The sequence below is a fragment of the Diospyros lotus genome, chromosome 11, assembly GCF_014633365.1.
Source record: "Diospyros lotus cultivar Yz01 chromosome 11, ASM1463336v1, whole genome shotgun sequence".
Lineage (NCBI taxonomy): Eukaryota > Viridiplantae > Streptophyta > Magnoliopsida > Ericales > Ebenaceae > Diospyros > Diospyros lotus.
In genome coordinates this window covers 21,948,768-21,965,699 of record NC_068348.1, presented here as the reverse complement: position 1 = coordinate 21,965,699, position 16,932 = coordinate 21,948,768, and the positions used below count along the sequence as shown (strand labels likewise).

Here is a 16,932-nt window from a genome sequence, read left to right as displayed (position 1 = left end):
GAAATGTCTAAAATACCTTTCGCTAGTGCTGTGGGTAGTCTAATGTATAGCATGGTGTGCACTAGGCCTGATTTGGCTCATGCAATGAGTGTGGTAAGCAGATTCATGGCAAATTCAGGCAAGGCACATTGGAATGCAGTTAAGTGGGTATTTAGATATGTTAAAGGGTCTAGCAGCATGGTATTGTCTTATGGTGGAGCAAATATAGAAGAATCAGCCAGCATTATAGGGTATTCAGATGCTGATTATGCTGCTGATTTAGATAAAAGAAGGTCCACAACTGGCTATGTATTTAAGTTGTGGAATTCTACTATCAGCTGGAAATCTAGCCTTCAACATGTAGTAGCTTTATCAACTACTGAAGCTGAATACATAGCAGTTTCAGAAGCAATTAAAGAAGCAATATGGTTGAAAGGTTTAACTAGTGAGCTATTAGGATCTATAGTGTGTGCCACTTTGATGTGATATAGTCAAAGTGCCATACATTTGTCTAAAAACCAAGCTCATCATGAAAGGACAAAACATATAGATGTGCAGCATCATTTTATTAGAGAGATATTAGATAAAAAGGAAATTTTTCTGATAAAAGTTGCAGGTACTGATAATGCTGTAGATATCTTTACAAAGGCAATTCCTATGGCAAAGCTAAAGCATTGTTTGAAGTTGCTCCAGATGACTGAAGAAGCTGGTGAAGGTGATGATCGAGTCAGGTATGGTTTACATGCAAGTGGCTATCCTGAAGCAATCAAATCCTATGCAAATGGTGGAGAATTTGTTGAAATATTTGCTTAAGGATTAGTCTAGGGCTCAATTGTATAGTGTTAGTTAGAAGTTGTTACAATAAAACTTCTAGAAGCATGTAAATCAGGGGCAGTCTTGTAATAGCAGTAGGCGGTTATTTTTGCTATCTTGTATTCTCGCCCTCTATGTACTATAAATAGAAGGGCTTGAGTGTCTCTTAGTGTAGAAGGTTTTGCGGTCTATCTTGTGAGAAGAGTATGTGCTGTCAAATGTGAGAGTAAAGGGTATTTCTTTGTAATCTCTGGTTAGTTCTTAGTCTGGTAATTGGGCTGAGGGTGTGCGAACATCATATGTAATCTTGTATTCCGGTTTGTTCAAGATAGTGAAAGCAAGGTCATAACAGTCTGGATGTAGGATCTCTTCCAAGAGTTCCGAACCAGGATAAATCCTTTTGTTGTTGTGTGAGTGCTTGTGGTTTGATGTTGTGTTCTTGTATCTTTCTGGTTTCGGTTCTGGGTTAAGTAGTGAAGGGTTGTGTTCAGCTGTGAGAGGAAATCGTGTGTGTGTGAATTTGGCGAGATCTATTTCAACAACCTGGTCTCAAATATTCATCATACTGATCTAATATGTTGGAAGAACATTTGGGATGTGCAATGAAGAATGGAGCTTGAGGTGGACACTTCAGTTTGCCTCTAGTATGGCAGTTGTGGCCATCTCAAGCCATCCAAAACAGGATTACGGGAAATGCAATTATGATAATTAGTCTTCTGCAATCTGCCTTTATTTATTAGTTTGGTTATTTGTTGGATCACATAATTCAGAACTACTTGATTGTCATGACCCCAAGGGCATTAGTAGTAATTGTTCTTTTGCTTGTATTTTCCCTTAATTGTACCTTAGGCTATGTAGTGTGTACTTCAGTTTGTTACTAACTATATGGATGTAACAACCTATAAATAGGCTGTAGAATAGAGAATATGCAGCTTATGAATGAATTTGAATTATGTCTCTCTCTTAATTCTTCTAATTCTCCCTCCATTCTTCTGAAATCCTCCCTCCTTTTGATTTCTCCCTCCCTTTCTATTCTCTCACTTCCGTTCCCTCCAAATCCCATTCTCAACCCTAAGTAAACCCTAGGAGTGTGACATTGTGGTATCAGAGCGAGGCTGTCCTCAGCTACTGACTTTGGATCTGGACGATTCAAGAAGGTGGTTACCAAAGTGGAATTCAGGTGACTGTTGAAGGCAACATAGAGTTGTAATTCAGGTGGTATTGGGTGATTCCTTGACCCTTGAGATTTCTGACACGAAGCAAAGCTAGGCAACCTCTGACGATTCTTGGCTGTGAATTTTGGCACTTCCTATTCAGATTCGAAGGCAAATCAGAGTAAAGTGACTCTCGGTTCAAATCTCAAAGGCGAAGCAAGAGGTAGTCTCGCGGTTGTGAATTTAGCTAATTCTTGGCTCATATTTGAAGGTGTGTGAAGGTGAAGCAAACCCAAGCAATTTCAGTTGTTGTTCCAGAGCGATTGGATCTAGGTCGCTGGAAGTGATAAAGGCGATTTCGCAAAATTGAGAGTCGGCAATTCACAGGAAGTTGCAACGAGAGCCAATCGAACTCTCAAGAAGTTGAAATTAAGACGGCAACGGTCCTTAGCTACTGCATCATAACTAAGGCAAAGGATTCCAGTGAATTTGGAAGTTGATAGTAGGTGAACTTGAAGGCCGAAGAAACTTGATTAGGTTTAGGAGGTATCAAAGTTGTGCAGCCAATTAGGCTTACAGAATTTGAATGGCGATTGAGGCAAAGTAGGCAAATAGTGGCAATTGGATCTAGGTTATTAAATCGGATAGTAGGCAACTCTCAAGAAGCTGCAACAAAGTCGATCAAATTTAAGAGGAAGAGTTAACGCAGCGGAAGCAGTTTCAGAAACAATTCTTTGGAGGAAGTAAAACGGTGGAAGGCACAAGGATGAAATAGCTCGAGTTGAGGATGGAGGCACTGGAAATGGGGATGTTACGGACTTAGGAGGCTGTGACCCGCTGCAGGGAGGACATCTCGACCATACGGGAGAACGTGTGAGAGGATCTTACTGCATCTCGAGAGAGTATGCAGAGGGAATTGAAGAGGCACAAGGAGATGATGGATCAATATGGTTAGAGAATAGACAGCGTGTTCAACATTCTGTCGACATTACTGCCTCAATTGCGTTCTGCAGCAGTTTTTCCGCCAAGGTCGGTTTCCGATCCAATCCTGCCTGGTGACAAACTTCTTCCTTGAGTTTTTGGGTTGGAATTTCTGCCGAGATCTGCTTTTGATCCAATCTTGCATGGAGACAAGATTCCTCCTCGAACTACTTTTGAGGGATTACTGATTGAAGAGTTGGCAGTCTAGGTAAGAGGTTCTTCTCAAACCACACATAGTACTTCCATGCCAAGGTTGAAGATACTAGTTTTTGAAGGATCCAAACCGAGATGGTGGATCCACAGATGCGAGAGATTTTTTCAGCATTACAATATACCAGAAAGACAGAGGGTTAACCTTGCAGCTGCTTATCTAAACCATACTGCTGATTCGTGGTATCAAGGCTGGAAGGAGATGAGGAGGCATGAGGCCAATTGGACTGAGTTTGTGAAGGATCTATGTGACTGGTTTGGAGAGAAGACAATGACTGACTTGGTTGAAGAATTTAACAAACTTCAACAAGATGAATCTGTGACGGAGTATCAGATTTGGTTTGAAGAACTAAGATCTATCATGTTGAATTCCCAGCCAGTTTTAATAGAGCACTACTTTGTTTCCAGTTTCATTAGTGGCCTCAAGGATGAACTAAGGCCAATTGTAAAAATGAGGCAGCCTGGTACTGTTAAGCAGGCTGCTGAGAAGGCAAAGTTATAGGAGCTTACTTTGGAAGCGATTTTTAATAAGCACATGATCACAACGAAGGCAAAGCTACAGGAGCTTACATTGGAAGCGATTTTTAATAAGTACATGATCTCAACGGAAACTCAGCCTTTGTTATATCAACCATTTGAAGGGAATCAAGTAAATGTGAATTCTAAGGTTTATCCAAACCCTGATGCAACCAAATCATCTTCTATGGAGAAGGGAAGGAAGTTAGGACTATGTTATAAGTGTGGAGATAAATTTAGTCCCGACCACTAATGTCAAAGACAATTAATGAACATGGAAGGAGTAGAGAACGAAAACGAAGAAGAAGAATCAGCAGGAATTGGATGACGAAGAAGGCACAATTGTAATTGTTCTTTTGCTTGTATTTTCCCTTAATTGTACCTTAGGCTGTGTAGTGTGTACTTTAGTTTGTTAATAGCTGTATGAATGTAGGAAAATGCTATTGGTACACCCATTTTGTACATTTTGGGCTACATAAGAGGGTATTATGACAAAAAAACCCCTCATGAGCACATAGAGGCGCGTGTGAGGCGCAGGGTATTTTGATCATAATACCCCCTTATGTAGCTCAAGATGTATAAAATGGGTGTACATCTAGCATGATTCATGAATGTAATAACCTATAAATAGGCTGTAGAATAGAGAATATGCAGTTTATGAATGAATTTGAATTATGTCTCTCTCTTAATTCTTCTAATTCTCCCTCCATTCTTCTGAAATCCTCCCTCCTCCTTTTGATTTCTCCCTCCCTTTCTATTCTCTCACTTCTGTTCCCTCCAAATCCCATTCTCAACCCTAGGTAAACCCTATGAGTGTGACATTGATGTGTAATCCTTTCACATTTTGATATAGTGGAATTTCTATGGCTTTGTCCTATTTTACTTCTCCTCTTGTGGATATTTCCACATTAGTCTTGGCTTGGAATTCATGTAGCCAACCCCACCTAGTGGGATTAAGGCTTGTGACAATGTGATTGTTGTTGTTTTTGTTGTAGACTTGGTGCTCTTGGCTTGTGTCATCAAATATTACTACAACAAACAATCTCCTGTTTTACATTTACACTTTCTTCTCTAGTATGTTGTGTATTTCTGAAAGAATTCCTACTATTCTCCAACCTAAGAAGGGTTAGGATATGATATGATAATATGGACACACAAGAAAACGGAAGCCAAAATATTTAAATCTCATCTATTGTAATATTTGATTTATGGGTATGGTTGCTGCTTGGATAGCAACCGTAAGGCTGCTATTTTGTGATTAGGAGGCCATGGTTTGAGTTGTGGAAACAGTCTCTTTGCAAAGAAAAGGGTAACACAACATACTAAAGCAACCCTTCTGAACCCACACAAAGTGGGGAGCCCCATGCACTAGGGATGCCCTACATTAATATTTGATTTAAAAAAATATTTGTATCTTGATGATATTTGATTCAGAGATAGTAAAGAATTGGAGAATAACACTAATTGAATAAAAAAAGTCATTTCAGTAACTTATTAATTATCATATAGTCACAAAAAAATTGCGTACCATAAAATTACGAACTATGGTAGCACACAATTAGTAGGATATTTTTTTTTGTACTTTTTTTTTATATCGGAACAGTGGGAAATTAAATTCCATATTTTTCTGATTGGAAAATAAGTATGAACAAAAGGTTACCATATCTTTTATAGAAAGCTATGTCCATGAACAAATTGGATAACTCATGTTCTAATCTTCTTAAATTTAAAAAGTTGTAAGGCAAACAGAGTTTAGAATTAGAGGCTGAATCCATATTGTTTCCATTTTATTATTTGATCTTATGTTATTTTCTTGAAACTTGTAATATGTTTTATGTGTCAAGGGATGGATACAGATATTTCCCAACTGTCCCATCTAAAGAAAAGTAAAATATATAGTACATGATTGGACGCATGTTTAACTCTTACTTGGAAGTGCCAAACGAGTGTCATGTCTGTTTAGGTGTCTAAAAAGAACATGGCACCTTTTAGAAACCTATTTGCTTCTTGGTTAGCAATCACTTGGGACTTGGTATTGGTTAATGCTTCTGTTCTGATCCATAAAGAGAAAAGAACTAGAAACATTTTAATTATGACTGTAGTGGGCATATAAATAACAACAAACATGTAGCTTTGACCTTTTTTGTAAACTACAGTTTTTAAGTTTATTTCTGCTCTAGAGTACTTTAATTGACTACTGTCTGTCGGTCCTTAACTCATTTCATCCTTCTTTTAGTATGTTGTGTTTTGTGAAAGTCGTTAAGCAATTTGACTACTTGAGACCTTGAATCCAATCATGTGAAATTGGTTAATGAATCTCTCATTCATAAAAGGGAAATAATGGAAATATATCAATAAGGGCCGATCTAATGTATAATTGAAAATGCGATGTAAAATTTTTTAATGGTACCCTGAAATTTTACCTTTTTCTTTGCTGAGTAGAAATTTTATTTTTTTAACTAGTATTAAACAAATTTACAGAAAAAAAAGGCTAGTATTAAACAAATCTGGATAACTAACTGAAAAGAAGTTCTCGGCCTCATAAAAATAATATCTAATATACATAGAAGAAGGCAGTTCTACAAAACTTGTGAGCTTGAAACATCACTTTATGCTATTGTTTTGTGTATTATGCATGGTAAATTTATCGTGCTACTTTATACCTTTTATCTTGAAAATCTGAGCATTGGATATGCTGTATGTCTACCCTATTCATTTCCTCTGTTAGATGCTCAGAAATTATTCTATGACTAATCTGTTTGTTTCCATTTCCTGCAGGATATGCTGTACAGCTTCTTTAGCATTGTTGGGTATGCATCTCAGTTTCAAGTGAAATTATTGTCATTGTCAGAATCTATCTAGTAGAATGAGGCAGTTGCTGATAGGTTCTTTCCCTTTTTGCAGGGATCCATCTAAAGGATTCTTTTGTTATGCTCAGGGCTATAGCACCCATTTCTTCTGTGTGGCTTCTTTCCTGTGGACTACCAGTATTGCCTTTACTCTTCATCGTACAGTTGTTAGACACAAAACAGATGTTGAAGATATGGAGCCCATTTTTCATTTATATGTTTGGGGTATGCTATTATCTTTTACCTCAAAGAGAGAAAAAAAAAGTCTTCTTTCAGAATTGTTATGAAATTAATTATTGCTTCACTTGTACTTATGTTTCTTCAGTTTCTTTCAAAAATGCTTTATTGTAGCTATTTTAATTATTTCAACAGGAACTTCCCTAGTCATGACAGTCATACGCTCCTTTGGTAATGACCATGGGCATTTAAGTGGTTTAGGTACGTGGTGTTGGACACAAATGGGGCGCACAGGAAAGGTAGGTAAGGCATAGAATTTGCTTCTACACATTCTGACTCAATTTCTTATCTCGATTTATTTTTCAAACTGGTTGAATATATAAACTGGAGGTCTAGAACTCATCTAGCCAACCCCACCAGTGGGATTAAGGCTTGTGATTGTTGTTGTTGTACTGACTGAGTATATAAAATCTCTGTTCAATATAGTAAACTCCAATATACTTCTTGTTTACGTTATCAGTTACTTTATTGCTCAAATTTCTTGCCTTTGCTACACAGAGAAGGGAGGCAAAAGCATATCCTATCCTGCTGTTACAATTATCAAAACTTGTAAATCTGTTAAAGTCTAGCTGATAAATTTTATCCAAGTTAATCCCATTTAAATATACCACAAAATTCATCACTTCTAGTGTATATTCAGAGCCTCTTTGGTACTATCTTATTTATTTATTGGAGGGAAGGCTGGCTTAGACAAAGGTACTTCTACATACGTTACACATTCGACTACTCACTTTCTCTTGCTCATGCAAGTGCGCAAAACACAAAACGTGGGTACTTAATTGCTACTGGGGCATGTTGAATGAGTGCGCTTTGCTAAGACTGAAGAGAATGTCTTGATCACTCTCTACATTCGAAGATCAAATGCCCCAGGTGAGCCCTGGGGACATGATACCTGATATGATACATCAACTCAAGATCTGTTGCTATAGCAACCACCAGTTCTTCATGAACCTCTTTGCAATGACTTCCTTTTGCACTAATTTTGACAAGACTGTTATGTCATGACATCTTGGTAACACTCAAAGCAATCCTCCAGGCACCATACACCGCCTCCCTCATGGCTGGTGTGAAGATGAGGTGTTGTTGAAAGTTGCAAAATAAAGGGAGCGCTTGCCTTTTTACAAGAAGCATTGCTTTGTTTCCAAGAGGAATATTCCAGAGGGATTTCTCCTATGGGGCTGGCTATTTACTGTCTTGTGGCTTGGTGGTCAAAGCTGATAGTTCATCAAGGAAATTGGGGATGGATATTTTACCCTTTCTCGTTTTTCCTTCCTTTCTTTCCCTTTTTTTTTTTTTTTTTTTTTTGGGGGGGGGGGGGGGGGGGGGGGTGTTTGAGGCAAGGATTGGGCATTCTGTGAATTGTTCTAGTTGGGGACGAGGTGAAGTTGGTATGTACGCACCCTGATCTGTCCCACCCTAGGTAATACATATAATACCCTTTATATGTATACTTCATTCAGATTTGATCTCTCTTCTTTGTGATTCTTGCCCTAATAAAGGTTGAGCCTTGTTTGTTAAGTATTTATTTTTCTATTTATAATATTTGATTGAATCAAATTTAGGGCCACAATAACAGGTTTGGAGATCCATGTTCACATTTTGTGTGGGGGTGTGATTTGAATTTTTTACCTCAACTGGGCTTGGGGCCTAATTGGAGATTGCAGTCAGGCACCAGGTGAGAAAAACCAAAACCCCAGCACCAGCCCACCTTGCTCTGTTTCCACTTCTAGAAATTGCTTTCTTTCACGTGAGAGATTCCATCCCCAACCAGCCTGAGGGAGAGATTTTGGGCTCAGGTGACCCTTCTTGCAAAGGTTGAAAGCATTTGAGCATGTGTGCCTGCTGCAGATGGGATAATGATCCTCTATAAATAGGATATTTGTGGATTCTTAGGAATAACTCACACAAACAATTCCTTGCTTGGCCAATATTCCCTCTCTACTATATCTAGGTTGCTTTAGTCTCTGTCTACCTCCTGTGGTAGCCTTTCATCATTTTAGTGACTAATAGTATCCCAGAGACGGACCTTTGATACTCAGAAGGACCTTCCAGCACCTTGTAAATAAAAACTGTAAAGGCTCTTCTCAGTATTTGAGCAATAAAAATTGAATTCTGACTCGAAATCTTGGCAGCTGCATCTTAGCATGTCATGTTCCTAATTATTTTGGATTAAAATAATAAGTAATATTCAAATTTCAATATCCTTTGATGTATATATAACATGTAAGGAAATGCCATAACTTTGTTCATATGGAGTGAAAGTATTCTCTTTGTCCTACAGGTGGTTGACTTTATAACATTTTATGTGCCACTCTGGGGTGCAATTACTTTCAATGGCATCACGTACTTTCAAGTGATACGCATGCTAAACAATGCAAGGCGTGTATGTGCTCAATTACTCATTTTCCTTTTTAGTTTTTGCCCTTATACTGGCTGTTGAAATGCATTTCTACATCTGTTGAAGCCATAATGAAAAAAATTTGAAATTGCAGATGGCAGTAGGCATGTCAAATGGTGCATACCAACAAGATGCACGAGCAGATACAAAGGTGTGCTATGCTGTTAAATAGTTTTTGTTGATAATTTAGAACTACTGATCTGCTGTTATTCTTAAAAGTACTTCATAAAAATTGAGCTTGTACTAACTGTTTTTGCATGTCTCATCATCCCCATATCATTCAACTTTTTGGACTTATGTTTCTCACTGAATAGCGCATTAGCAGTCTGGATTTGTCACTGAATTGTCATGTGCTTCTGCTATTTCTGATCCAAGGATTTCTTTCCCTCCCTGCTAAAGCTAGCTTTTGATCACAGAATTTTCTGTTTTACGAGATCAGCATTATTATAAGATCAATTCTTTGAAAATCTTTTTACACTTCTCTTTTACCTTGCTTATTGCTCCAATGTAATTTTTATTCCTCCGTGTGCCTGTATCCACTGAATTTGAGAAGGCAAAGGCTACTGAAACTGTGTTCAATCCCTATACCCAGACACTTTAATTCTCTAATTTTTAACGATATTTCAACTAGAAGAAAGAAACTCGTATTTGATAGGAAAGAAATGTTTCTATCATCTGGACGAGGTAGAAATCTCCCCCCCCAAAAAAAAAAAAAAATCATACAATAATATACCAAATATTTTTTCACATTGACATGTCTGTCTACTTGTTTCTGAATTCTTGGATACATATGCCAGCACCATAACATTTGGAAAGAGGCCCAATGATGAAACCATACCCATAGGATCAGGCCTGATACTCGTATTTGGCTTCATATGGTATAGCCTCAAGTACCTTCCTGTGATTAGAGAGAGCATATGCAGGAGACCTGTATGGTTTTCTCTACCTGCATGATGATTGTTGACTGCCTTGCATGAGAGAACCTTGTTAAATTGTATTTCTGCAAAGAATGCTGTATTATGGTGCTCACAGTATGTAGATGCCCTAGGATTTGTTTGCAGTTTGACATTTGATTTTTATTTACTTTACCTATTATCTATTACCGGTATGCATCTCTAAGTCTTTGAATGCACCGCTATAAGAAAGCTAAGCGAAGCACCTCTAACTTTTCTTTTTGAGCTTAAATTTTACAGGCATTAAATCGATGGGGTTATTATCCTCTCATCTTGATAGGATCATGGACTTTTGGCACAATCAATCGAATTCATGATTTTATTGAACCAGGCCATAAAATCTTTTGGCTTTCATTTCTTGATGTTGGGATGGCTGCTCTCATGGTAAACTCTACCAACCATTTGCAAATAAGTTCTATATTTTACTTCTTCAATCATGAATAACTGTTATATCTCTTTGAAGTTTGATGTCATTGTTTTCATTAGTAGTTTTTTTCTACGTGTGGTTATGTTTTGATAGTGTTCTATGTTTTGGTTATTATCAAGGTTTTGATCAGTATTTTTCTTAGTGTGAGTTTGATACAGCTGCTCTTTGTTTTGGGTAGTAAACTTACCCTTGTTAGTTACTTGCCAAGGAATTTGTTGAGAGAAATACTCTTCATTTCATTACTTCTACACACATGGAGCATGTGCAACGGTTTTGGAGTATAGTGCTCGATACATGTCTAGGAAGATGATTTTGTCTGGATCATTATATAATTCTAAACCATTGGTTTTGAAAAGCACTAAGCACACTTAAGCGTAGAAAGCCTACAGAGTTTAAGCGCAAAGCACGCTTAAGCAAAGTGAAGCACATATAAATAAAATAAAGAGTATAAACTTTTATGAGCATCAAAAATATTTTATACCAGTTTACATACTCATGCAACCAGCTGGTCAGGTGCTGGTTTTGATGGAACTTGAAAGACAAACTGGTCTGAACTCTTGATTGAAATGATCTAAATATGCTAAGACTTCTTTCTTTATTTTTTTTATTTTGTTGAGTCTCCTTTCTTTTTTCTTTTTTTTTTTGTAAAAGTTTGGCAAAAAACCCCATTCTATTTCATTAACACAATTTATACAGTACTGGATAGAAGAATAAGAAAAAAAATCATCCCTAATTCACAACAATTCTCAGTTAATCAATCCCTAAATTATAGCAATTCCCAATCAATCAATTCCTAATTTATAATCAATCAACAATCAGGAATCATTCTTCAATCCCTAATTTAGGGCAATCTGGAACTAATCATCACTTCCTAATTTACAACAATTAGGAATAAATTAACCACCCTAATTTACACCTAATTGCATGTTTCTTTCATTATTTTTTTCTTGGTAAATATAGCTGAGTCTTTTTTTGTTTAAGCAAATGTATATATGCTTTTATTTAGATCTTTCTAAGATATGATAATAGCTTTTGCTAGGTAAGGATTCCATACAAGCAGCTACACTATTGCAAAAATGTAAACAAATACAACCGTTCATATTGTTTGATAAAAAAAAAAAAACTGTAATTCTGAAACATGCTTTATTGTGGTTCAGAGCTCAGGTAAAAGTGCAACTTAAGTGCTTTTTATTCACACTCGGCTAAAGTTGCTTTCACAATAAAAGGCCCAAGCATGCTGGGGTGCACTTTGCGCTTAAAGCACGCTTTTGTAAACTCTCTTCTGAACTTCTGTTAATAATGAATCATGATGAGTTATTATGAACTATATCCAATATGAATCATGAAGGGTTATTTTAAACTATATTCAATGTGATTTCCACCTTGGGGAATTAAGTCTTGTGATTGTTGTCGTTGTATCCAAATTGGATCGTTATGGATTGTTTTGAATTATATCCACTGTCCATGACTGTAAGACCATGATCTTGAAGATGATAATGGCATCGAACAAATTTATTGTTTTTCTCCATCTGATTGAAGTGATCCCCTGAATGATACTTATAAATGTGTTTTGCTAATATTAGAGGCTAACTTTCTGAATTCTCAAATACTGTTCAGGGTCTGTTCAACTCAATAGCTTATGGCCTTAACTCATCAGTGAAGAGGGTGATCTATGAAAGATTGGATCTGTAAGTCATACGTGATGAATGTTATTATAGTTACTGTTTAATTAGAATACTGGGTTGTCTGTTGATATCCACAATCAATATCTTAATATAAGAACCTACTTGGTCAACTGTTCTGTAATAACTTAATCATTTAACCTTTTGGTATAATTTTACTAGATTCTGAAACTAAAGTAGACGTCAGTTTTGGAGATCCACGGCCTTTTTAGCTTTGGTACACGTGATTTTAACTAAGACCACTAAAGTGGCCCATATTTGATTATTTGCAACGCCCTTTATTTTTTTTTTTTTTTTGGCAACAGCCATTTTCTAACAGCATTACACAACAGTTTGAACCCCAGTTTCTGAAATCCTTTTCACCTAGTGGTCATTTTTGGTCTACAAAATTTTTACACATTTTACATGCAGGCTTGCTTCTTATTCAACTTTTTTTTTTATTTGTATATTATAATTTCACAGTACATTTACTGAGATAAATGGCATACATTTACTGAGATAGATGGATATGCATGTGTATTCAGGTTCCCAGAAGGGATTCGTAGATATCTCCCGAAAAACTTGAAGTCAAGAAGCCAACAGCAAGACAGTGAACTCGTGTCGTTGAAGATTCAAGATCCTCAATAGCAAGTAGGACATGTTAGTGTACTTCCACCTGCAATCTATCCACTCCTAAAATGTTTGATATCTGTTGAAGTCTGATCGCAAGAGGGATCAACGTGAAATCTAGTACAGCTATGACTATTTCACGCCCAGTATTGTGATTCCAATCCCCTTGTCGAAACAAGTCTAATATGATTTACGTGATTACATTGGAGTTTGGCCATATATGGTTCCCTTTTCGTAAACACAGCTGGCTCCATGCTCCAGACTGCTTTGGAAGGCTTCCCCAACAGATCTCACATGATTGACTACTATTCCAGATAGAAGCTCTCAAGGTTTTTGGTTTCCAAATGGCGAAGGATGATAGGGTGATCACAACGGCACTGTGAGAATGAATTATTTTCTTGTATGAGGAACGATGAAGGTATTTCTCTTATTCGTCTAGCACTTTGAATTAAATTTGCTCTACGGTTCTCTTGATTCTGTATGCTTTCATGACTCTATTCATAGCCTTTAATGGATTAATATCCAAGTTGTGATTTCCATTTTAACTCTGTTACCATTGAATCTGAAAGTCTTCAAACTGCTTGAACTTGATTCATACATGGAATCACCGCATGTCTAGTGTGGGAAGGTTTGATTTAGAAGTACGTTTGTCTCTTACTGTGTGGAATATTTCCACTGGAGTAGTCCTAAAGCGTTAAAACTAGTTTGGCATGGGGCTAGATTCTCATATTAATTTATGTGCATTGAATCGTAAGTTGCTGCCAAAGAGTATGGTTGAAGTCCCTTTTAAGCAAGGAATTTGAGATAGCAGATTTGGATGCTAATAAGAAGATTTTTGGTTGGAAGTGTGGAGACAGTTAGGTAGCGGACTAGGATAGCGTCCCAGGAAGGCAATGCATGAAAAGTGCCGGAATAGTTATGAAGGCTATGTTTATGTATGAACAATGGTGGGAATAATTTGAGAGCTAATAACAGCTTAGGGCCGCTTCTCTGGGTGACAAAAGCCAAAAAAGCGTTTATATTATATATGAATTCTTTTTCTAGTGTTTGATCAATATTGCAAATGTTCTTTTGCTGGCAATAATTTTTTATGAGTAGAAAAAAAGAATTTATTTTTAGACAAAATTACGCTAATCTAGGTTATCTAAAAAGTTGCCCTAATCAACACTTAAATTCCAAACATTGCACTTATTAAATAGCACTACTAACTAACTACATAAATAACTTTGGTTTACTTTTTGGGTAAGTAATGTTTTTGTTAATATATTTTTTTTTTGGTAATTTTATGGTTAAAAAGAAGCATTTTTTTGTTATGATTATTGGCTAAACATGTGTAACAGTAATAAAAGTGTTTTGACAAATGATCATTCCAAACGTTAATCTGTTTTTTCTTAAAAGTGATTCTCAAAAGGTTTTTTTTTTTACATAAATAACAAAATTTCACAATGATGCTAAATGGAGCCTTAGGCTAATGGGTGTATTTCAAGCACTAGGTCAATTTTTCTTGAAAGAAGCCATATATGATTATAGAAGTAGTGAATTGGTGGGATCAAGCCTTTGCGGTAACAGGGAAATTGTTTTTTTATATCTAAAAGGTCATAAACACAGCGAGGACCAAGTAGTGAAGGATCATTGGTTGAGTCTGATTCTTTGTTGCATTTCATCAGTGCTTCTGTGATGATGATGATGATGATGATGTTCACACACACACACACACACACACACACACTTCAGAAAACAGGAAGGCTCAAACGTCAACTAATCGCAGCAACCACTTGATGGGGGGAAGATAAAAGCAAAGGCATTACATTGGTTCAAGGAGCAAGCTTGTTTTGCACTCTTGGCTTGAATAGTTGTCCAGCACCAACATGGTTGGTTATATTGAGTTTAAGGATGGGTAAAACTAATATTAATATCATTGATAAAAGGTATTGCTGTCAATTTCATTTGAAAAGATGGGTTAGTAGCATCTTTTGAAATTCAGAGTCACCCATTTGTAAATAGAAAATTTATAACCTAACAGCCCATCCAATTATTATTCTTCTCATGTAAACAATTGCAGTTCAATAATTAATTGCCCAATTCTTAACATGGTTTGCAAATGAAATGCAGCCATTACAAATCAATTTGGCCTGAGAATTGTTAAGAATCATGAAAAGCAGCTACAGAAGTTGGTTCTTGAATTCAAGCTCAATTTTCCAGAGCCATAACAATGGGTGATTTCTTTCTCAATTCGTTTTACCAATCAGAACATGCAAGAAAACAATTTCCTTGCACTGATATTCTCTTAAGCTGCCAGACGAGAAAACAAAATAGAAATAGAATTGTGCAGATTACTGCCAGAAGGTAGCGGAATCCTCAGATCAGATCACCATCGAGTTTTACAAAGTTTTGATCAGATTATTTTCAATTAATTTAATTAACAACAACAACAACAACAACTACTACTACTACTACTACAGTAACAACCACAGTGAGGAACGCGAGACAAAGAACAGAAGAAGAGAAGCAAGCAAGCAGGCACGACAGCGAAATCCAACGAGACGGATCAACTGAAGACTCTAAGCACAGGCGCAAGGGTTGTCGAGGACGAGCACGTCATCGTCGGAAGATCGGAAGAAAAGGTAGCCAAGGGCGAGGCCGACGACGACAGCCACAAAAACGCCGCCGTTGAAGGACATGATCGCCAGCATGAGCATGTAACCGATCGCCGAGTTGATCCCGAACATCACGGCTCCGGCTAACGAGGTCCACCGACCGCCGAATCCGGCGCCGAACAGCTTGGACTTCTGGTCGCGGTTGCTGGAGACCAGAAGAGGAGTATCATCGACGGACGATGGCGGAGCACCGGGAGCGGCGGCGACGGAAGAGGAGGAGATTGATAACTTCTTGAAGCGGAGCCTCCGGTCTTCCACGTACTGGTAGAAGACAGAGAAGAGGAGGCAGGCGGCTAGGGTTAAGCCGTACTCCATCCATGTGCTGGTCTTCCAGAAATCGAACAACAGCGTCACCTTCCTCCCCCAGTAAAACGTCATATGCATCATCTTCCTTCTTTCTCTGCTTTCAAAAACTTTCGTAGAATTTCGCCTTCGAATTGAGATGGCGAGCACAGCGCACACGACTCGATCGATCGAGAGAAATCCGAAAACAGATTGGAATTATCGAATCAGAACTCGAGTCGATGGATCGATCGAATCGTGAATGGCAATTAGCAGTTGCTCTCAGATAAAGGGCTGACTTACCATCGCATTTGATGCTTTGCCTGCTCCGCTATCTATCATACATACTCGACTCAGGTGAAAATTGGGATTCCAAGAATTTAAATTTTATATAAAAAAAAAAAAAAAGCCTCTTATTTTATCTATTGGATAAACTGCAACCAAGTGCCCCTATAGATTGTCTTAATTACACAATTGACATCAGCTCATCTCTGACTGTATCGTGTTTTAGTTTTTAATTTATTTTTAATTTTATATTTTAAATATCTATTTTAAAATTATTAAAAATGTGTACTTTTTATTTTTTTATATTTTAAAAATTTTAAACTTGTTTGTGATGAAAACAGGTAAAATAATTTTTTATTGTTTTAAATTTTTTATTATTTTTGAAAAAATATTTTTTAAAATATAAAAGTAAACATATTTTTATTATTTTAAAAAATTTAAAATTAAAAATAATCCAAAAAGAGTAAAGAGAATAGACTTTAAGCGATTGTGATAAACTTTTTATTGGATATATATACATTGCAGTTATATTCTCTCGTGGGTACAGGGTGGGTTTAAATCTTTTATAAATTTAAAAATAAAGATAAAAATTTATTCATAATCACTTTTATGGTATATATATATATATATAACAGAATATAATTTGGATGAAGATAATAGGATATTATAGTTGCTTTAGATATTTTCTTTGGAGTGTGTTAATACAGAAATATAAGAGATTTTTCGTTCATTCTTCTCATCAATTTGGTCTAACAAAAAGGATAAAAAAGACATTTATCATTTTTTAAAAATTTGGTAAACTTATCTTCTTCTTCTTTTTTAATTTACCCTTGAAAATATCTAAGTTAAGCACCAGGAAAACAATAGTGGTAATTTCGTAATTTCCCTTCCTGGAGCCGC

The 16,932-nt window shown here is 36.7% G+C and overlaps 2 protein-coding genes across 2 annotated transcripts in view; one reads left to right on the top strand and one right to left on the bottom strand.

The window, feature by feature from the left end:
- LOC127812958 (G-protein coupled receptor 1) overlaps positions 1-16,247 on the top strand; it is a 29,778-nt gene extending 13,531 nt beyond the window's left edge. The window contains exons 2-9 of the mRNA XM_052353580.1: positions 6,432-6,463; positions 6,558-6,727; positions 6,875-6,978; positions 9,021-9,122; positions 9,232-9,288; positions 10,331-10,474; positions 12,135-12,205; positions 12,724-16,247. Of these exons, the coding sequence (XP_052209540.1) occupies positions 6,432-6,463; positions 6,558-6,727; positions 6,875-6,978; positions 9,021-9,122; positions 9,232-9,288; positions 10,331-10,474; positions 12,135-12,205; positions 12,724-12,826 (783 nt within the window). The 3' untranslated portion in view covers positions 12,827-16,247. The remainder of the gene's footprint in view (positions 1-6,431; positions 6,464-6,557; positions 6,728-6,874; positions 6,979-9,020; positions 9,123-9,231; positions 9,289-10,330; positions 10,475-12,134; positions 12,206-12,723) is intronic.
- LOC127812959 (copper transporter 5.1) lies at positions 15,110-15,852 on the bottom strand. The gene has a single exon (XM_052353581.1). The coding sequence runs from the start codon at positions 15,850-15,852 to the stop codon at positions 15,370-15,372; it is 483 nt and encodes a 160-aa protein (XP_052209541.1). The 3' UTR covers positions 15,110-15,369.
- Positions 16,248-16,932: the final 685 nt, after the last annotated feature.